We start from the raw sequence: 21,577 nt of genomic DNA on the forward strand, positions 1-21,577 counted from the left end.
AAAATGAGATCTTTAATTTGAATTTTTATTTAACTAATATTTTGATACAATATTTTGTAATTTTGATTGTATTTTCCCTTCATTCTATATTAATTTTGTTTTGCTTTATCTTGTTTTTTTTTTTTTTTTTTTTTTTTTTTACTTTTATATAGTTTCTTTTATTTATATTCTTATGATTGTATTTATACATCTACATCATAATCATCATCATCATTGGGATGAAATGTAATAGTTATTAATTTATATAGTTTTTAATTTATTCAAATTTTTTGTAATTATAATTATATCTTTACGTTATTTTTGACTCGATCATTACTTATAAATACATATATTTCTCTTATTAATCATATGAATGTAATATTAAATTTATTATAGTTTTCAATTTATTCATTTATTCTCATATACTATAATCATATTTATATCTATATACTATTTTTAAATTAACTGTTTTATGCATGTATGTATGTATACATAACTTTTTTTTTTTTTTTTATTAATCACATGAAATGTAATAGTGAATTCATTCTAAACTTTCATTTATTCTATCAACTACAAGAAAATATCATTTTTATAACAAGATTTTTTCGTCTTTAAATTCACTTTTTCCGTTACTAATGATATTAGAGACGAAATTAATGATGAAATTACGTTAGCTACGTGATCTTTAGTGACGGAATTCCGTTACAAATATACTATTTTTTTTGTAGTGATCATTTTTTCTCATATTTGTAATTATATTTATATCTCTATACTATTTTTAACTGTATTAACTGTAATATGTATATATATAAAACAACATTTTTATTCTTAACTATATAAAATGTAATATTGATTTATTATAAATTTCAACATTTCAAATTATTTATATTATATATATTTATATACTATTTTTAACTGTATTAACTGTGTCTATACAAATTTACATTAAAAATCTTATTCTTTCTCTTTATTATAATTTTTTCTTCTAATTTGTTTTGTGCAAGAAATTGTGTACTTTATTATTAATATAAATTTGTATTAACGAAATAAATTATATTTTTAGTAGATATTATTTATTCATATAAATTATATTACAAATATATGTAGAAAAAAATTTCTTTCATTAATCATATGAATGTAATATTAAATTTATTATAATTTCAATTTATTCATCTATTCTCATATACTATAATTATATTTATGTCTATATATTATTTTTAAATTAATTTTTTTCATACATGCATGTACACAATTTTTTTTTTCTTATTAACCATGTGAAATGTAATAGTGAACTTATTCTAAAATTCTATTTATTCATTATTTTCTCTCATATTTATAATTATATTATATCTATACTATTTTTAATTGTATTAACTGTAACAGACATATACACAACAATTTTTATATTTTTATCTATATAAAATGTAATATTGATTTGTTATAAATTTCAATATGTTTAAATTATTTATATTATATATATTCATATACTATTTTTACATGTATTAATTGTCTTTATACAAATTTCCTTATTCATTTTCCTTATTATCAATTTTGCTTCTAATTTGATTTGTACAAATAATTGTGTACTTCATTTATTCATATAAATTTTTTATTATCGGAGTAAATTATATTTTTAGTGGATATTATTTTATTCATATAAAATTATATTACAAATACTAGAAAAATCTTTCTTTTATTAATCATATGAATGTAATACTTCATCCATCCATCTCTAAGGGTCACATTTATCTTTTGCGTCATTGTACTTAATATTAAAAATATTCTTATATTTATATATATATTTTTTACAAATGTCCTTCTATCAGTATTATAAAATACTAATGAAAGTATTTTTTGCAATTTTTTCTTAATTTGTACTACGTTTCGATATAATAATAAATATTTAAATATCAACACGCAAAAAGTAAATGAAACTCTTAGAGCCGGACATAGATAGTATTAAATTTATTATAAATTTCAATTTATTCTCATATACTTATAATTATATTTATTTATATACCATCTTTATATTAACTGTTTTATACATGCATGCGTATATACAGTTTTCTCTTATTAATCATATGAAATGTAATAGTGAATTCATTTTAAACCTTCATTTATTCTATCATTTTTCTCACATTTATAATTATATTTATATCTATATATTATTTTTAACTGTATTAATTATAACAGACATGCACACAATAATCTTTTTATTTTTAACTATATAAAAAATGTAATATTGATTTGTTATGAATTTCAACATGTTCAAATCATTTATATTATATACATATTTATATACTATTTTTAACTGTATTAACTATTTTATGTATATACATACGTAAAAATCTTCTTCATAGTAACTATATGAAATATAATAGTAAATTTATTTTAAATTTTCATTTATTCATCATTTTTTTATTTCTATAATTATATTTATATATACTATTTTAACTGTGAATAGATAGATGTAAAAAACAATTTTTTTATTTTCAATTATATAAAATATAATATTGATTTGTTATAAATTTCAATATGTTCAAATTATTTATACTATATATATTCATTTACTATTTTTAACTGTATTAACTGTCTGCATGTAAAATTTTTACGTAAAAATCTTATTTTTTTCTCTTATTATTATTTTTTCTTTTAATTTGATTTGTGCAAGTAATTGTGTACTTTATTTATTCGTATAAATCTTGTATTAACAAAATAAAGTATATTTTTAATGGATATTAGTGTATTAGATGAGATAAATTGGGTAATCTAATTTCATGAAATATGAATTAGTGTTATTCTACCTTTAATTAAAATTGATTGAAACTTTTGGACGGAGCCACCGCCACCGCGGACGTGGTCGCCGCCTTCGGCCACCACTGGCCTATAAACACGCCGGCAATCATCAGGTGTAGCATCTAATCGCCATTATTAATTTATAGGCCAGAAGAGATGACGGAATATATATAAAGCGTCGAGTCGACTGCTGTCACAATTGATGTTGATACTGTGGAGCTCGAAGGAACACGCGCACAAGGACAAATTCACGCAATTTTATAATTTCTTCGGTAAGCTTTCTGCAATAGGATAAAGTTCGATTCATCAATCATCACTACAGTGCCGTATCGGTGACAGAGAACCTCCTCACGGACGTTGCATGTTGGTGCCATATGTATGGGAAGAATTTTGTAGCTTTTACTTGATTCTAGTGTGCATCTTCTTCCCCTCAAATCTGCGAATCGAATTTCTCCTTTAGGTTATAGCAGAGGAGGTTTAATTTTTGCTTTATTTGTTTTTAACTTGCTCTTCTGTTGGGAACATTCTGGATTCCGTTGCTTTTCCTGCCTGCCAGTGGATATATGATGCGCAGCATGGCGACATCAGTCCCACCGAGAGGCATAGTTGCCATTGTTGGCGTTGGTGCCAAGCTTGGCCGTTCAATCGCCCGAAAATTCGCTCACGAAGGCTACACCGTTGCTATCCTTGCCCGAGACCTAGGTTAGATTCTTCACTATCACATTTACCTTTCTCCTCAATCGATTTCAAATAATTTTCAATTGACTCGTTGATTCACTTATTTCATAGAAACACAAACACGCGCGCACACACACACACATACATACATGGACTGATTTTTTTGGGTCTGGAATCTGAATTTGCTGGATCAGGCAGACTATCCAGGTTCGCAGATGAAATTGCGAGAGAAGAAAAGGCACAAGTATTTGCGATCCGAATCGACTGCTCGGAGACTCGGAGCATCAAGGAGGCGTTTGAAGGTGTTCTGTCGTTGGGGTTCGTGGAAGTTTTGATCTACAACGCCTACCATCCAGTATCATGGACCCCTACTTGCTTCACTGACATCCGCCTCGACCGTTTCCAGAAGTCCGTCGCCGTTTCCTCCGTCGGCGCCTTCCACTGCGCCCAACAGGTTTGCACAAGTCGTCCACAATTTCATTCTCCGCAAATTTCAGTAGGAATTTCTACATTTTCTAATGTTCATGGTGAAACCATCAGGTCCTGCCCGGGATGGTGGATAGAGGGAGAGGGACGATTCTCTTCACAGGTTGTTCCGCTTCGCTCAACGGCATTGCAGGCCTCTCAGATTTATGTACGCAATCAACCACTTAACCACTTGCAATTATCATACTTCAAATTTCGATTAGCACCATGATAATTGATAACTGTTCTTCTTCTTTCTGAAAAAAAAAAAAAAAAAAATACAGGTTGTGGCAAGTTTGCGATGAGAGGCTTATCCCAATGTCTAGCTCGAGAATTCCAGCCGCTCGGAATACACGTGGCTCATGTCATCATCGACGGCATCATTAGTCCACCTAGGTTTGTCCTCTTCCTGGAATTTCCGTGATGTTTCTCAATCAAATAACCTAATACATATGAGCTGTTAATCTTTCTGAATTGCACTTTAAAGATTCTTGCTGCATGAGATACCTAGAATCTCCTTACTTTACTCATAGTTCTTGAGATAGCCAGAAATACATATTATTCCTACTTTGAAGATGTGTCGCAATGACATTCACAACTATTCTTAGACTTTGAGAATTAATGTGTAGTTAAGATATTCACAACTAGTTTTGATTTTCTTTCTGGATAATGTGCCCTGGAAGTTCTTCCATTAAGGTAACAACCCAATGTTTACTCAACAGTTAGAAATAGAATTGATTTCTTGATTAGTAAAATTCAAAAGACATGAGTGATCTTGAAAGGGCAGTTTTATTGCTTGAAGATGTGCAAAATTGGCATGCAGGTGTGCAGTTGTCTCAAATGCAAGTCAAAGATCATCTTCTTCGTCTTCGTCTGTCGGGGATCCGCATCATGCAAGAGGTTGGGATGGCTTAATGGACCCCGATGCATTGGCTCAAACCTACTGGCAATTGCACATTCAAGATAGAACCACCTGGACTCAAGAGCTCGATCTTCGCCCCGGCGGCTACTGCCTCTAGTGAAACATGCTAAGGCCAGCAATCCCAACAACCTGTAAGTAGTTATCCTTATCCTTAATTCAATCCAGCCAAAGCTCATTCATTACTTTGATATGCTGATTAGTGATTATATTAATTCAATCCTTATTTATCCCATCTTTACTTTATTCCCTAGTGTAAGATTGGTTATTTGTAGGGTCTAAAAAGGGGTTAAAATTGAGGAAATGGTTGGTGGGGTATAACAGGCATTGGTGTTTCAATTAGGTGCACAAATGTTTCGACACTAGAAGCCATATGAAATGAATATGGACCACTGTCTAAAACATTAGTGTTTCTTTGAAAGTGCAAAAATGGAATGGACCATATTGTTCCAAGTCAATTGAATCCCACAGTCACAATGCACTGTCGAGTTACCTGTGTTTTTTTCTTGTCCTGGTCATGCCGGGACAGTCCATATGATGAGCATACGTACGGTGAAATTCATTAATGGGTAGGAAGAGAGAGCAGAAAATGTATCCTATTTATTTATTATTATTCTTATTTTCAATTGGCAACAATTTTCTTTGTGTAGGTCCCGGTCATTGATGCTTCAGTGGAAATTCTGGACTTGGGACAATAAGTTTACAGTAGCAAGCAATCATCAAATCGTCATAGCACATGTTTTCAATTATATTTCATTGTTCCTCCTTCCTATCCTGTCTGTAGACGTAATATTTGCACTTTTTCTTTATTTTTTTTTTGTTTGGGTAGGTTTCTTTTGTTGTTCACTGCACTGCACTACACTACACTGCATTTGCATTGTCGTTTTTTAATTAGGATGTGTGTTGTGGTTTTATCACATAGTTTGGCTTCAAGTCTTTTCTGGTTGTATAACTATATATGTAATGTTATGTTATGTTAGAAGGTTGTAATAAGACATACATGATGTTCCCTCAGTAACCAGCTGAATGAAAATGCAATCAAAACACACACACAACCCAATCGAAGATTCCACAGTTGTGCATAAGAATTTTTACCAAGCATTAAAACTCTCTATTTCTTCAAAACCAACACAACACTGTTGCTCGAAAACCGGCTTCATCGCTACAAACCCGTATGGTGTCGGGAGTAATTCACATTGCCTCCAATCAGCCTTTTACTGGTATATATGATGCTAGTCGCCGTTCGTATGGAAGCCCCGAGTGAGCGCTAATGCATTTTGGCGAGCGACCTGGTGGAGACGCCGTGTAGCAACTTCACGAAGCCCAGGAAACTGAGCTTCCCGTCAGTGTGTCGAATCCAGTCATGGAGAACGGCGTGGACGGGGACAGACGGGCCGAGACCCAGTTCCTGAAACATGAATTCAGTGTGAGGAGAAAGGCTTTCTGTATCATGGTTTAAAAATCTAAAAAGAACTTTCTTGGTAGATTTATAATTTACCGAAGCTAATTCCTCAATCATTATAGTCCGGTTGCCATCCTTGTCGAAGAGTTCGTACGCACATCGCGCATGTTGCTCCCATCTATCGAGCGCTTCCAACTGATACACGCTGACTGCAGCCGCGCAGAACTCTTCGAAGTCCATTCTTCTGTATTGAAGCGCATTGAGCTGCCTCGACGGGAAAAGAACATTATTAAGGCCTAGCATGCGATCGTAGTTAGTTACAAACATGGGCAGTCGGGCGATTAAAACATACCGAGGCAAGAAAATCGTATGTTCGCGACTCGTTCATGGCATCCGTTGCGTTCTTCTTCAAGGCCTGATCAATAACCAGCAGGTGTTACCGAGTTTCCGATCAAAATTACTAAAGTCGCAACGAAATGCTACCAACCGATTTGATGTTGTCTAGATTAATCGTGCTGTTTTTGTTCGGCTCCAACAGCGTGAACTGCTCCTTCAAATAGAAAAGCTCGTCCGCAGTCAGGGTTCTCGACAAAGCCTACGAGGATTCGATACGAAAAGATTAAACAAAAAGAATCCCGAAAACAGAAAGTAAGCAATGTTTTGTTACACACCCGCAAGGCAGCTTTCCGGAGAGGCGAAGAGCGCATGTAAGCTTTCAGAAGCTTAAATATCAGTATATCCAACGGCACTTTTATGTTGACGGTATGTTTGATCCACGGATGACCTGAGACAGGAAAAAAGAATCGTTACCCGTAATCAAAGGTCGGTTCATTTTAGTCGCTAACAGAAAGGTACTCACAAATCGCTTGAGCTGCCGTCATTCTTTTCCTCGGATCCTTATTCAGCAGACGCTTGACGAAGTCTTTTGCCTCCGATGACAGATTCGGCCAAGGCTCTTCGCAATAATTCGGTTCAGCTTTAACAACTGCACGAAAGATTCCCGACTCAGTTCGAGCCCAAAAAGGACGGCTCCCACACAGCAAGATGTACGCTATTACGCCAATGCTCCAAACATCGGCCTCAGTGCTGTACGCTCGATGCAAAACTTCCGGCGCCACATAATATGCACTCCCGACAATATCGTTGAGCTTCTCGTCTGCAATGGATAATACGAATAGTGTATGTATCACTTCGTGGGGACGTTACGGGACAGTCTCTATTATCACGAAATTATTAGAAAAGAATATACCTGGCCTCACAAAATCCGATAAACCGAAATCTATAGCCTTCAATAGCGACGTTTCTTCCTTAGACGTAAACAAGAAATTCTGGTACAAATGATTCGTGTCAATCCTCAACAAGAAATTACGCAAAAATGTAATAGCAAGACAAATAGCCAACATTAGGAAAGATCGGAAAAAGCCCGGAAAGGAAGTTCGTTTCGCAAGTATCTCGATGGATATGTAAAGTTTTATGAACCTCGACGTATACGCACCTCGGGTTTAAGATCCCGGTGCACTACCCCTTGGAGATGACAGAACGCGACAACATTTAATATTTGTATCATTACAGCCTTTGCATCTTCCTCGGTATACTTGCCACCCCTGTAATAAGATATAACTGAATTTATTGTCGCCTACGATAAATTTGGCCTATTCGACATAATGCTTTTGTTTCCTAAACAGTCTGAATGGATATACCTCGAAAGTATCCTATCCAGAAGCTCGCCACCTTCGCACAACCTGAAACATAAGACGACAACGTGTAAGTAGCCGTTTCGAAGTAGATTAAACATGACGGAGACTTTAACTTGAGCTTACTCCATCACTATGTAGACATTTTCGTGGTCTTCAAAAGCGTCGTAAAATTGTATTAGATTGCTGTGCCCCGTCAAAGCTCTCAATATCTTAACCTCTTTCCTTACATCCTCGATAGCAATTGCAGTCGTCATCTGGACAGAGGAATGCACGATTAGACGAACAATTCGTTACCACATTCAAGTTGAAATATATTCATGTTGGCATGGCGAACAACTAACGTTAGATAATACAAACAATCGATGATCGAGGCAGATTCTAATGTTGGGATTAGATCGATACATAAATGTAGCTCGGCGAAGCCATCTTTCGACATATTCTCGGGCGATCATCGCCGGAAAAATTACATTCTGTGACATTAATCTCCTCAAATAGAGCAGCTTATAAGTTGAAATCATCAAATTTAAATTTCAAGGCAGTGATGAAACTAGGATATTCTTTCAGGCGTTTTGATTCGATTCAAATCCCAAACAAAATTTGCAGACATCAAACGGATCAATCAGATCTCCAGCAAAATTAGGTTACGGGTCATCGGAGATGGAAGAACAGTGATTACCTTCGATTTGGGAATGACCTTAACGGCAACGGGCTGCCCTTTGAGTTCCCCCTTTTTGAACTTTGCCCGACAGGTGTATCCAAAATGTCCTCTCCCGACCTCCTCGCCGACCTCGTACTTGTCGAAGAACTTCTTCGAGAATCCGAAGCTCTTGTCCAGACCGGCGCCTTCGCCGACCTCCTTGCCCTCCGGAATCGCGGCGCCGTTCGGCTTCACCGAGCCGTGCCGCCGTGCGAGCACCGCCTTGATGTGCTTCGCCGGAGACGGCGGCGGGAATGGCCGCTTGAAGAACCTCCTCGGCGTCCCCGCCGTCCCCGGCGCCGGAGACTTCTTGGAGAAGAGATAATGGGCGGGGCTAGGGCTGTAGAAGAAGGGCAGAAACGGCGACTTCTTACCGGCGTCGGGATTGTCGAGGTTGCTCGAATCATTCGCATTCTCCGCCGGAATAGGGGCGGCGCCGTACAAATCTGAATTAGGTTCCGGCGAGGCTTTGGGCTTGGAAGTACAGATTCCCATTTTGCTCTCCGACCAGAAACAAGAATCCCTTCTGGAAGCTTCTTCCCACTACACTGCAAGAACTGATTTTTTTCTTTTTATTTATTTAAAAAGAAAAAAGAAAAAAAAATTAATCCGAAGGCGAGAGTTTTAAATACATTCTCCAATGGGGGGAGGATAGTTTAAACTTTTTATTAAAGCGAAGGGATCTGGGAAGAAGACGATAAAGCGCAGCAGCAGACCCATGGATGCTGCTGCCTGCCTGCTTTGGTCAAGAAGCCTAAAAAGAGGGGGAGGAGAGAAAAATTGAATTTAATAATTAAATAAATAATGTTATGGGGTGAAATAAAAAAAACATAAAATAAAAAAAGAAAAGAAAAGAAAAGGGAAAAATGGATTCTTTATGTGAGAGAAAGAAAAAGGTTGTGAGAAGTAGTTTAAAGAAGAGGAAGAAGAAGGAGAAGATGATGATGGTGCAGGTGAGGGTTGGTCCAGCCTGTACAGTTGACGTCCACGTGGCATTGATTTGATTGCTTATAATCTACTAACTTATTTTTATTACAAAAGATTTTGTATCGTTGACAAATGACAATCTCATCACTTTCAAAAACTTTCATGCAAAGTCCGTGGCCTCGGGCTCCTGATGGGGTTACAAATCCGGTGTAGCATGATTGGGGTGGAGGGGTCCTGGACTTCCTAGATATGTATGTGTGTATATATATATATGGAGTACAAAGTATATAAAGATCCTGATTTATTTGAATTTTTGCTAATTACTTGAGTAATAATTGAAGAACTGAAAATGGAGCAAATTTGGGAGTAAACCAATGGAATTTCTTGATGCAAGAAAAAAGAAAGAAAAAGGGTAGAAACAAGACAACAGTGGTGAGGTCAAAAATTCTAAAGATTGGACCTTTATGAGGTGAGGTTTCATTTTCTGAGCAATTGATTAATAATACTTTGATTACATAATTCTTTATTTGTTAAGAGTGGAAAGTGGGCAAGACAAGAACAAGATATGATAAATAAATAATTCTAATCAAAATGTATTCATATTTTGTCTGATATATTTGGACAGAGACAAGAATGGCAGATATTTGGATAACAGAGTAGCAAGTATTGTTGTATATCAATTCCACTATACCACTTATAAATGCACTTTTATTTGAAATTAATTGTGTGCAATAATAGCATATACATACTGACATACATACGTACAAACATACATACATACACATACATGTATACTATATATATATATATATAGAGAGAGAGAGAGAGAGAGAGAGAGAGTCATTAAAATAATTATGTTTACACAACTAAATTTGAGCAGATTGTTCGGCTTTTATATATATTCACTTTTGGTAAGTATGCAAAATCAATTAATTAATCATTTAAAAAAAAACATTATCAGTAACATTGAATGGTTCTGTCGTAACTATTAATGATGAGACGTTTGTAATGGTACAAGTTAGTTGATTACTGTTGTAATAATACCTCAAACCAAACCTAAATAACTGTATTAATTATAACCTCATTGAATTCTTACAGATACAACCTAGGTAGGATGCGGGTGTCCATCATGTAATTGTACTGCCCTCAACAACAACAATAAAAAAATATATAATAAGAACATCCAAAAAAAAACAAATTCTATTTCTCTGCTGATGATTATACATAAGACAATATAATGCATATATTAATATAATACAAAATACAATAATATATAAATACAATTAACACTAACACAGTATAAAATAGAACATAATATATTCTGTAGCTAATAACTATAAGCAATGTTCTAACCATTGTCCATTTCTCACCCTATGAGAAAATATCATTTTTGTAACGAGATTTTTTCGTCTTTAAGTTCACTTTTTTCGTTACTAATGATATTAGAGACGGAATTAATGATGAAATTACGTTAGCTACGTGATCTTTAGTGACGGAATTCCGTTACAAATATACTTTTTTTTTTTTTTTTTTTTTTTTTTTTAGTGTCATTTCTCTCTTATATATTTATTTGGCATCTCCCAGCAAAAATATTTCATTAATGCAACTAATCAACATCAATCTACAGACATCAGAATTGTGTGTGTGTGTGTGGTATTTTAATATATATGTATATACATACACATAGGTGTATATATAAGTAAATATATATTATAGGGTTAATGTTGACATCAGGGGAATAAATGAATGGAAAGGTAGATGCATGAATGGTTCTGCACACAAAATCTCAGCTATTCGACCACAAAATCTCAATCATGCACCGTCTCTTCAATTAAATATTATTGTGTGCACATGTTATCTCATCATATTTATAATAAAATTGAAACCTCAATCACCACATATATATATATATATATATATAGTTGAAATCTATCTAGCTTCATTGAAATGAATACGTATAATAAAATAAAATAATAAATTGATGCCAAGAAGTAAGCAATCCCATACTAATTTCTAAATAATAATAATAATAAAAGTGAAAATGGAGAGGATTATTTGAAGGGGGGGGGGGGGGAGTGGGGCAAGGAAAGCAATTAATTTGAGAGGCAAAAATGAAATAAATAGTGATGAAGATGTATGCATGTTTGGTGCCCATTATCACATGCAAAGTGGCAAACCTCATCAAGTGTTATGTGGACTCACCACTCTCTTTTTAATTTCACTTTGCTCTTTTCCCCTCTCCAATTTTCAAACTTGTCATAAACAACATCTATCTCCTAATAATAATAATACTGTCACGTGTACATTTATGTCCTACTGCCTCACAAAATATCACAACAATATATATATATATCTACACACAATAAATACAAAATTTGAACCTAACAACCAAATGGAAAATTTTCCTTAATTTGCTCACCCTCAGTAGCACTTGTAGATATGATAGAAGATTCTTTCCAATATACTACTATACATAATAGTATTTGCTAGTGCATTGGGGTGTGGTGTTGACTGGGTGGGCAAATAAAAAAAATACAAGTATGGGGGGGAATGAACAATGGAACTCAATGATTTGTGGAATCCAATTGTTTGTATGTATGTATATGCAAGAAATGAAAGTCAATGGCAAATCAATCAAATAACAGAAATAAATGGTGGTGGTAACACTAACAGACATCAACATGCAGCATCACTAATGGCCGGCCCATCACACATGCCACGCATGCTCCCCTTCATCATACCCCACTCACATAAACACAATCACAACACAAATCCACCAACAACAACATGATATAGTGTGTGATAACATCAAGATTAACCAATATTGAATCTTTCCCTTTACAAATGAATATAAGTAGTATTTAGGGTCACAAACTTTACCCAGATCTAACTTTTATTTTATTTTTCTAATACTTAAATTTCACTTTAAAATTCATGAGTTCATGTTAAGCGTCCATAGATTTGGGTCTATTCGCATCTAATATGATGGATTTGAGAAAACACTAAGTCCAATTTAGATCAAAGTAAAAATTGATGTGTTAACTCCACAGAACTTGCTAATTATAAGTAAATGAATATGTGCGCCTATTTAAATTCCATAATATATACACTCCGATTATTTTCTACAGAAAAGAAATTATTTTCACTAGATAAAAATACAAATTTCTTTCTCATACCAAGACAAAACTGGTTCAAATAATAATTAAGGTGAAAAATGATTCTAGTTCAAATAATTCAAGACACCAAAACATATTCATAGTGTATAAGTACAAATATTTTAAAGAGTGTGTGTTATATTTATTATTTATATATTTACATCTAAGAAAATAATATGATTAGTATTTTAAAAGAATAGGCGAATAGGGTTCAAATTGGGTCAAGCTCCAATTTTTTTGGATGAGGTTCAAGTTTGACCCAATTTAATAAAGGTCAAAGAACTCTATCTGGGCTCTGTGTTAGGTTTTGACACACTTCTGTTGCTCTTCAAATTAAAACCTTGAAAATGTTGCTACATATTAGGCTACCAAATGCTATAGTAGTATATGGGAACCAAACTAATTCAATTTGAAAAGCTTGACACCAATCAAGAATGAAATGAATTAATGTGGTGATGCCAAGAATGCCTATCAATATGCACTTAATTATACAGTTTCTATTCTGTATGTGATCAAAACTAACTAAAGAGAGACTAATTTCCCTAGTGTTTCTCTACCCAACATATATACTATAAAGATCTCCATTGAAAACACCTTACTGGCTCAGCTTGGAACGATTATTAGACTTGGCAGAAAGAATGGAGAAAAAGGATCCCGTTCTTTCAGTTTCATTTATCATTTTCCTACTGCTAATCCCAATATGTAATGCTCAAACAAAGGGGAGACTGGCGACAGTATTAAGTATTGATGGAGGTGGAATAAGAGGCATCGTACCTGGTGTAGTTTTGGCCCACCTTGAGTCCAAACTCCAGGTGATCGATTGGTTCTTGTCTACTTTGGCAATCTGCTTTATATCTTTGTTAGTTGTCATATATCATGATTGATACCCACAGGAAATAGATGGTTTGAGTGCAAGGATTGCTGATTACTTTGATGTGATTGCGGGAACGAGTAGTGGAGGTCTGATCACCACAATGTTGACAGCTCCAGGTGCTGATAACCAACCTGTGTATGCTGCAAAAGACATTACAAGCTTTTACATGGAGCATGGCCCCAGAATATTCCCTCAGAGCAGGCAAGTAGTGTTTATAACATCTATTGCCGGCAATTGCTTTTTGTATCTTTCATCAATCTGTGTCACGAATGTTTAATCTTGTGTGATCAGACGAAACAAGTTTGTGGACAGTAGTGTGAAATTGTTTAAAGGTCCGAAGTATGATGGGAAGTACCTGAAAGCCCTGGTGAGAAGACTACTAGGCAATCTGACTGTGAGCCAGACCTTGACAAATGTGGTGATTCCTGCATATGATATCAGGCGCCTTCAGACAGTAATCTTCAACACCAAAGATGTAAGGGAAGAACCTGTGGTGATACAGGAGAGGGAACAATTATGAGAATGAAAAATATAATGATTTTCTTTGGATTGGCACAGGGACAGACAAATGCAACCAAGAATGCTCTGTTGTCCGATGTCTGTCTAGGAACCTCTGCAGCCCCAACGTTTCTCCCGCCCCACTACTTTGAGATAAAAGATGCAGAGGGGAATATAAGAACCTTTGATCTTGTTGATGGAGGGGTGGCTGCAAATAATCCAGTGAGTATGATCAATAAATAAGTAAATCAAATGTGGAATTATAATCATAAATGCATTTTATACACCAAGATTGAAAATTTGATGGTGGTGCTGCAGACTCTAGCTGCAATTATGCAGATTTCAAAAGAAATCTTGCTGGGGAAGTTTAAATTAATGGACATGCAACCACAGGACAAAGACAGACTGCTTGTCCTGTCTTTGGGCACTGGTTTATCGAAGCAGGAAGAGAAGTATAATGCAGCAGATGCAACCAAATGGGGAATGCTCAGATGGGTATACAACAATGGAGCTTCTCCATTGATTGATATATATGGAGATGCTAGCTCAGACATGGTGGACATCCATGTCTCAACTACTTTCCAGTCTCTGGGAAATGAACAAAATTACCTTCGTATTCAGGTAAAGACTTGAACAAGGATCAATTAGCAGCACCATTTCTTTGATCAATACTTGTTAGTGAATTTTATGGTTTGATTTTCGCCATTTGGATGAACAGGAAGATAATTTGGCCGGTGACGCATCATCTCTTGATATTTCAACCAACAACAATATGAAGACACTGGTAGAGATTGGTAATAAACTGCTTAAGAAGCCGGTTATGAGAGTGAACTTGGATACGGGCAGGCCAGAGCAAGTTCAAGGAGAGGGCACAAATGGAGATGCTCTGTCCCGGTTTGCCCGACTGCTATCCAATGAGAGGAAGTTCAGACAAGGAAGTTAGAAGAAGTGTTTGCTGTAGTTAAGTGGTGAATAAAAACTCTAGGCAACAAGTTATACACAGATGTTTCTTCTAAGCTCTGTTAGTAGTTAAGAATCTATTCCAGTACTTTTTGTAGTAATTGCTCCTGTTAATCTAGCATCATTCCATTGAGTGTAATGTGGTTGTCTTAACAACCTTTAAGTGTTGTCAATGATTGTATTTGTTAAATATATATAAGGAGGAAGTAAGGGTAAAAATAAGGCTGAATTTACAGAGGATGTAGCAGCAAGTCATGGTTAGTATATAAAAGACAGGAAGACTGATTAATCGTTTCTCTTTAGTTAGAGATGACAATTAGAATCTCAAGGAAAATAGTATAATTTTGTTGTCCCACAGGAAGCATGGAATGTGAATCCCTGATGAATCCTAAGAACTGGAAAAAGTCATCACGAGTTTTTAAAAACAAAATAAAAAAAGCCAGGTGTTCAACATAAAAGCCAGTATCTAAATAGACAGATACTAATCAGCATCCAGATCCTACTTAGTTGTCTCTACTACTATAAGATAACAATCAGCATAGGATTCTTCAACCACCCTAGCCAACTTTTAGGCAACTCATCTTAAAGTTCTGGTGTTTTTAAATTTATAATTGCATAAGTACTTCCATCATTTGCCTAGCCATTTCCCAACATCTTCTCAAATTTGGTCTAAGCTCTCTCCCATTGGATGTTTTGGATTCTAATGTTCTTTTGCATCTAGACAGCTAAACAAAGACAACACAATTACAAACAAGATCTGCCGTCTGAAATGGAGAATACTTCTATAACAACTAGCCTAAGCAAGGTTGAATAATTCAGATGCTAGACTGGACGGAAAATCACAAAGATAAGCTCTCACTATCCACAGATGTTTCAGTTAAAGACAAACCTTCAGTTGATGGTGAGATAATATATAGAACATCAAATTGAGCAATTTCTGCAAATAGCTGAAGTGATCATTGCACCTTGAATTGAATGGAGTTTGATGATGGTATCACTCAAAACTATTCAATAGAAAGGAAATACTCAGAAGATGATCATGGAAGCAACTTACTTACAGACAAACTTGCAGAACTGGAGAGGGTTAAGGATGATCTCAAACGAGCTAAAGATGATGCAACACAATCGTGGCTAGACTCTCGACCCCTTACTGATGAACTTGAAAAAATGCAGGCAGAATTAGCAAGTGCAAAAGCCAGATTATTGAAAGCAAATACCACCATATCAGAGCTTCAAGCTCAGCTTGGAACCACGGAGATGTGCATAAAGTCCTCGAAGGAGGAGGAGCAGAAATACAGCTTGGTGATCAATGATAACAATCAAGCCCTGCATAAAGCACAGGAAGAGATAGAACAACATAGAATTAAAATAGATGACAAGCGTAGAAGAAGAGCGAAGCTGAAATTAATCTTACGGAGTAAGTTGCAGAGTCTTCAGACATTGCAGCTCACCTGTGAGGCTGTGGAGATGGAATCGGAAGCCTTTCGCACCTCAGCTGCTCAGGCGCTCAACTACATCAATAACTTCGAGGCAGCCAATATCATGGTGCAGATACCTCAGGAGGAGTACGAATTTCTCAAAAGAGAAGCTAATGAACAAAACGCTTTGGCAGAGTGGCGAATTTCAGTTGCGGCGGAAGAGAAACTTGCAGCGGAGAACAACAGGAATGCGTCGTTTAGGAGACTGCAGAATTTGTATAATCACAACATTTCCGGCGCAAGGAATGCGGCGGAGCGAAGGATGCATAACGAAACTACGGCGGAGAAAATTCAAGTAACGATGGATACCGGAGGAGGCCGAACCAATCGTCGTCCTGGCTTTTCCAAATCGCAGCCATTAAAGTATAGAGCTATTATTAACAGAAGGCGTTCACAACAGCAATTAAAAAGCGGTTACTACGAGAAGAGAAGGAAATCATCCATTTTCATTCGAATCAGTACTTTTTTCGTACAGAAGCTTTCTAGGTACTTCAAATGATCGGCAGCACCGAGATCCACGATCTCTCTGCCAAAGTCCTCGCCGATTTGCCAGGCAGCTCCTTGAATTTGAAGGAAATTTCTTTGAATTAAAGTTTTTCGGCAATTCCATTAACAATCTTGAATCCATGCAGATTACCAATTCTCAGGGATTTCAAATTATGAATTGTTCTTGACGATGACTCAATCAGTTACATCACACTACGAATGGCATTGCTTTGTTCATCAGAATTCAGCAAACTTCAAAGAATAGAAAGAATCACCATTTCATTATTCATGTATACATAATCATGCAGTGCATACATTTCCATACTGCACGATACACAAATATCCACAGCTTCAAACAAGCCAATAGCTACTGTAGTCTTCACCATCATCATAATCCACAGCTTCTCAAACATATATACCAAACTTGTCATCATCCTCTTCAAGCAATTGCACTGGTAACCATTTATCAGAGCCGTGTGTTCAGTCCCACCACCATCCATGGAATATCTCATATTTAATACCATGTTAAATCATCATTTCATCTAAAAAATTTTTGGAAGCACCATTGCAAGAAGTCCTTCCCTTCGGCAGACATCGCCTCCAGTATCGATGGAGCTTACTGTGGGGTGGGGTTTGTATTTGGATAGATCGAATCATGTATTACACGAAATTCTTAATAGGCCTAGGTTGGAACCCTAGCCGAACTAGATAAACAATACCTGTGTTCATTCAATTATTTGCATTAGTTCAGTTATCCGATGAACACACAAGAATCGTTTTTGTTCTATGATTACTAATGAATTCATGTTCATTCCTTTATTTGTTCCGGCCTGTGCGTCTTTACTGCTGAGTTTTAATCGGCATAGAATTATTTGGGACTAAAAATAACATTTATTAGTACACAGGGAGATGACTAAAATCTGCCATGGAAAGTGATTATGATGTAAGAAAGGATACAAGAACGTTCCTTCTGCTTAAAAAGACTAGCTGAATATAAAATTATCTAATGAGCGGAAACACACACAGTACAAACGCCTGACCTCAAATTGATCTCTTTCTCACTGGGAAAAAATGCTTGAGCAGAAATGGGAATGTAGAACTCTTGCGGTGGTGGATCAGGTGGGCTGCGCATCTTCAGGCTCTGCTACATATGCTGTCTTAATCCTACAAACGGGCCTCGTCTCGTCCTTGCTCAGGAGCTTCATGCTCGGGTGAACCTCAACGTCGTGCATGGATATCCTGTCCCAGACGTCTAGATTGCTCACGTCGACTTCTATTTTCGTAGGAATGTGCTCAGCCGGACACAGGTACTTTAAACTAGTCCTTATCTTGATTAGGTATCCTCCTGTTTTGTCAGACAATGATATGAAGTTTAATGAAAGATATATGTTATATTCTCTCTGTTTCGTGCTGTAGGAAAACAACTAAATATGATTATTATAGCTTGTTTGACGAATAAGCCTCTCATCATTCTACCAGGAATAGGTATGCGATGATAAAAGTAGAATTGGATAATAAAATCAAAGAAATTATCTCCAGAAACTACAGCACTCGAAAAATTGTAAATAGAATAAGGAAATCAATTTAGGGAGAAACTTAATAAATAGAATAATATTACATAAAGCTTAAAAAAACAAGAACAAAGTTCAGCTTAGTTTCATAGCCTGGCTTTCTTTCAGAGAGGTTTCCTAATTTTAGCATTAGTTTGAACATGCCATTTGAGTATGTGCCGACTAATCTATGTTCGACAATCAACATCTTCTAATATCCTACTTTAAGCATAAGCTTACCTAAAGATTAATCCAAGACTATCCAGGTATGAAACATATTTCAGAATCATATGGTGTTAAAGGAAGTAAATTAACCCTTAAACAACCTAGCATTTGACGCAACTGTCACCGGAAAGGCTATCAAGAAACATTAGGTCCTACAAAGTGTCAAAGTGCACATAAACATTGGAGGAGGTTCAAACATGAAACCTAGGCCTTTGCCAGAAGTTAAGTCCAGTGACTATATAGATAAGATAAAGCAAATTATACATGAAATAAATCATTAGTAGCTGACTACCAAACCATCGATGTAAAAAAAGTAGAAGATTTTCACAGATGAGCCTGTCACATTCAAAGCATTTTCAGAAACACAATGAGAGGGTCAAAAAATCGATCAAGAAACGCATACATTATGAGACTAACCTTTCTTCAGCCCAGGGCAAACATCTTCTCCTTTATAAACAATTGGCACATCCACCACAAGCTCTGTTCCATCCTCTGCCCATACAAATCCCAGATTCAGTATATCCCCTTCTTCATTTCTATGCACCTATCACGAAATACTTGAACAGATTAAGACTCAGCAATCAATTTTACGAACACATTCCAAAGTATCAATCTAAGCGAGAGGAAGAATCGGCTCAATTGTAAGTTTTAGAGTAACAAAAATCGATACAAGAAATCGGCGAAGCCACATCAAATTGAACAAAATTAGCCATAATGACTTGCCTTAACCGGAAGAACCTTTCTCGTATCAAGTATTGTGGAAGAACCCGAGCCGGCACGTATCTGAAGAGGGAAAGTGGTGGAAAAGAAAAACGGAAGCGTAACATTCTTGAGAATGGCTTTAATCTGCTTCCGCTCTGTAGTAAGCAGCAGCTTCTGAGAAACCGATCGGGAATCCGCAACAGAACTCCGATCGTCGGCGTGGCTTTGATAGGAAACAACGGTCGGGATGCGCCCCTGAGATCGCTCCCGTGCTGCGACGTGATTACCCGTTATCTCCCTAGGAACAGCTTGGATCGTGTGGTATGACCGCCCGCAGCCTCTCCCCTCCGCTGCCTTGAGAACGCCGGCGGCGGCGCGCCACCACTTCGACATTCTTTTGCTCGAGTAGCCAGACAGTCACACAAAGGCTAAAATGCTGCGTCGCTCCGCTGACCTGACCTTGCTAGAAATTGGGCCAACTTACGACCCAAATTATTATTGGGCCAATATCCAAATTGCCCCAGCCCAATAATATTCTTAAGCCCAACACTGAGGGCAGATTTGTAATATCACATGGGACATAGCAGAAACCCTAGACCAGTCTGCCGAAGGGTAAGACGAAGACGAAGACGAAGATAGGGTTTGGGGGGTTAAAGAATTTACTTTGGGTGAGTTTTCTGAAAAATTCTGCGAAGCAGAAGATAAGATATTCGGTAGAGGTAGAGCATATAGTTAAGACTGTAAGTAGGTTTACAGGCCGAATGAAACACAGACAAATTAGGGTTTGGGAGAGTAAGCCATTTGATTTCGAGATGGGAGCCCAATTTAAGTGATGGGAAAACTGCATCTGATCTGATCTGATATGATGTGCAGTGGTGTTGCTTCCATGTACATTTTATGTATACAGTGTGACTGTGTGTTTAGCTGTTCTTAGTTGTATATAATTGGAGAGTAATGACTAATGAGGGTAAGAGGATGTCCCGACCTTCTTCTTCTTCTGCTGCACATATATACATACATATATATATATATTCATGGTCGCCATGGAAATGTCCTGTCTGTCTTTGTGTTCCCTCAATTTCACAACAGATTTGGCTTAGATTTGCAGCCTTTACAAATATAAACACACATCAGACACACGCGTATAATTTATAGATATATATATATATATATACAGGTAAATGCGTAATGGGGATTTATCTATCAGTCACTTCAAATTTGCAGAAAGTTTGATTTGGCATTGTCCAGACAGGCACCTGAGAAGTGACTTCCCACCAAGAGTCAAATTAACCACTTTTAACACACACATGTATTTTTTTATAATATATAATAATTAAAAGTATAGGTGTTGATAGATTTTATTTATTTATGTTAATATTTTATATGGTAATATTTTAAAACTCCGGATTTCATGGTGACTAAATTAGAATAGTAATGATATATTAAAATAAAAATAAAAATTGAGATTATAATTTGTTGAATGTCTTGAGAAATTAATTTAATCAAATATATAATGTTGGGTCAGATATTGACATGTTGAAGACTGAATATTTGAACAATATATAAACGTTATATGGACGTGGACTTGTTGAACTTTCAAAATCATCCCATAACATAATTAATTTTGTAAGTATATAATCCGATGATTGATTTTTTAGTGTTAACATATTTTTCAAAACATTTCTTCTTGTTCATTCCAATGTAGAAGGATTAATAATGTACTACAAATTGAGTAATTAGGGATTATGTATTATTGTTATTTTCTTATTTTTTTGTAGCATAAAGTTTCTTTGTGATATAGTCAATAGTTATTAATTTTAAGTTTATAGTTAATTACAAAATATAAAATCTCATACACAAGTAACCAAAACTCACAATGTATATCCTAAATGATTGTTATTTATTGCATTTATTTTTTTTAAATGTATATCTTTGAATGATTGTTCTTTATTGCATAAATAATTTTATAATATATTCGACTTTTAGTTGAATGGAAATAATCTTGTAATATACTCGACTTTTACCTCGAATGAAAATAAGCTTATAATATAATTAACCTTTTAGCTCGGGGATGCATTTATTATTTTTC

At 35.6% G+C, this 21,577-nt stretch overlaps 4 protein-coding genes across 5 annotated transcripts; 2 read left to right on the forward strand and 2 right to left on the reverse strand.

The window, feature by feature from the left end:
- Positions 1-2,793: 2,793 nt before the first annotated feature.
- LOC127243375 (uncharacterized) lies at positions 2,794-5,681 on the forward strand. Of its 2 annotated transcripts, none has more exons than XM_051263372.1 (7): positions 2,794-3,151; positions 3,332-3,477; positions 3,648-3,907; positions 3,994-4,087; positions 4,203-4,314; positions 4,742-4,971; positions 5,488-5,681. In XM_051263372.1, the coding sequence occupies exons 2-6, from the start codon at positions 3,339-3,341 to the stop codon at positions 4,935-4,937; spliced, it is 801 nt and encodes a 266-aa protein (XP_051119329.1). In that variant the 5' UTR covers positions 2,794-3,151; positions 3,332-3,338; the 3' UTR covers positions 4,938-4,971; positions 5,488-5,681. The 2 variants fall into 2 exon arrangements, with proteins under 2 accessions (XP_051119329.1, XP_051119322.1); XM_051263365.1 differs by having other exon boundaries at positions 2,794-3,047.
- A 122-nt stretch (positions 5,682-5,803) lies between these two features.
- LOC127243368 (CDPK-related protein kinase) lies at positions 5,804-9,489 on the reverse strand. Its single transcript, XM_051263352.1, has 11 exons — positions 8,613-9,489; positions 8,060-8,190; positions 7,940-7,981; positions 7,735-7,843; positions 7,489-7,567; positions 7,099-7,395; positions 6,911-7,023; positions 6,727-6,834; positions 6,592-6,654; positions 6,336-6,503; positions 5,804-6,245 (listed from the first exon to the last, which is right to left on the reverse strand). The coding sequence occupies exons 1-11, from the start codon at positions 9,126-9,128 to the stop codon at positions 6,105-6,107; spliced, it is 1,767 nt and encodes a 588-aa protein (XP_051119309.1). The 5' UTR covers positions 9,129-9,489; the 3' UTR covers positions 5,804-6,104.
- A 3,772-nt stretch (positions 9,490-13,261) lies between these two features.
- LOC127244501 (patatin-like protein 1) lies at positions 13,262-15,173 on the forward strand. The gene is made up of 6 exons (XM_051265042.1): positions 13,262-13,527; positions 13,609-13,790; positions 13,881-14,064; positions 14,148-14,309; positions 14,406-14,708; positions 14,806-15,173. The coding sequence occupies exons 1-6, from the start codon at positions 13,354-13,356 to the stop codon at positions 15,028-15,030; spliced, it is 1,230 nt and encodes a 409-aa protein (XP_051120999.1). The 5' UTR covers positions 13,262-13,353; the 3' UTR covers positions 15,031-15,173.
- A 2,748-nt stretch (positions 15,174-17,921) lies between these two features.
- LOC127244559 (uncharacterized) lies at positions 17,922-19,919 on the reverse strand. Its single transcript, XM_051265136.1, has 3 exons — positions 19,510-19,919; positions 19,204-19,330; positions 17,922-18,356 (listed from the first exon to the last, which is right to left on the reverse strand). Exons 1-3 carry the CDS (start codon positions 19,879-19,881, stop codon positions 18,127-18,129), a joined length of 729 nt encoding a protein of 242 aa, XP_051121093.1. The 5' UTR covers positions 19,882-19,919; the 3' UTR covers positions 17,922-18,126.
- Between the last annotated feature and the right edge of the window lie 1,658 nt (positions 19,920-21,577).

This window comes from Andrographis paniculata, unplaced genomic scaffold (genome assembly GCF_009805555.1).
Source record: "Andrographis paniculata isolate CXL003 unplaced genomic scaffold, ASM980555v1 Contig19END, whole genome shotgun sequence".
Classification (NCBI taxonomy): Eukaryota; Viridiplantae; Streptophyta; class Magnoliopsida; order Lamiales; family Acanthaceae; genus Andrographis; species Andrographis paniculata.

Excerpts from the sequence above, each read along its gene's own strand:
- LOC127243375 (XM_051263372.1), top strand. The coding sequence starts at position 3,339 with ATGATGCGCAGCATGGCGACATCAGTCCCACCGAGAGGCATAGTTGCC. Across the intron at positions 3,478-3,647 it reads TATCCTTGCCCGAGACCTAG|GCAGACTATCCAGGTTCGCA; the intron begins GTTAGATTCTTC and ends TTGCTGGATCAG. Across the intron at positions 3,908-3,993 it reads CCTTCCACTGCGCCCAACAG|GTCCTGCCCGGGATGGTGGA; the intron begins GTTTGCACAAGT and ends TGAAACCATCAG.
- LOC127243368 (XM_051263352.1), bottom strand. The coding sequence starts at position 9,128 with ATGGGAATCTGTACTTCCAAGCCCAAAGCCTCGCCGGAACCTAATTCA. Across the intron at positions 7,024-7,098 it reads GACGGCAGCTCAAGCGATTT|GTCATCCGTGGATCAAACAT; the intron begins GTGAGTACCTTT and ends TTCCTGTCTCAG. Across the intron at positions 6,655-6,726 it reads ATCTAGACAACATCAAATCG|GCCTTGAAGAAGAACGCAAC; the intron begins GTTGGTAGCATT and ends GTTATTGATCAG.
- LOC127244501 (XM_051265042.1), top strand. The coding sequence starts at position 13,354 with ATGGAGAAAAAGGATCCCGTTCTTTCAGTTTCATTTATCATTTTCCTA. Across the intron at positions 14,065-14,147 it reads TAATCTTCAACACCAAAGAT|GGACAGACAAATGCAACCAA; the intron begins GTAAGGGAAGAA and ends GGATTGGCACAG. Across the intron at positions 14,709-14,805 it reads AAAATTACCTTCGTATTCAG|GAAGATAATTTGGCCGGTGA; the intron begins GTAAAGACTTGA and ends TTGGATGAACAG.
- LOC127244559 (XM_051265136.1), bottom strand. The coding sequence starts at position 19,881 with ATGTCGAAGTGGTGGCGCGCCGCCGCCGGCGTTCTCAAGGCAGCGGAG. Across the intron at positions 19,331-19,509 it reads GAAAGGTTCTTCCGGTTAAG|GTGCATAGAAATGAAGAAGG; the intron begins GCAAGTCATTAT and ends ATTTCGTGATAG. Across the intron at positions 18,357-19,203 it reads TTGCCCTGGGCTGAAGAAAG|GAGGATACCTAATCAAGATA; the intron begins GTTAGTCTCATA and ends CTGACAAAACAG.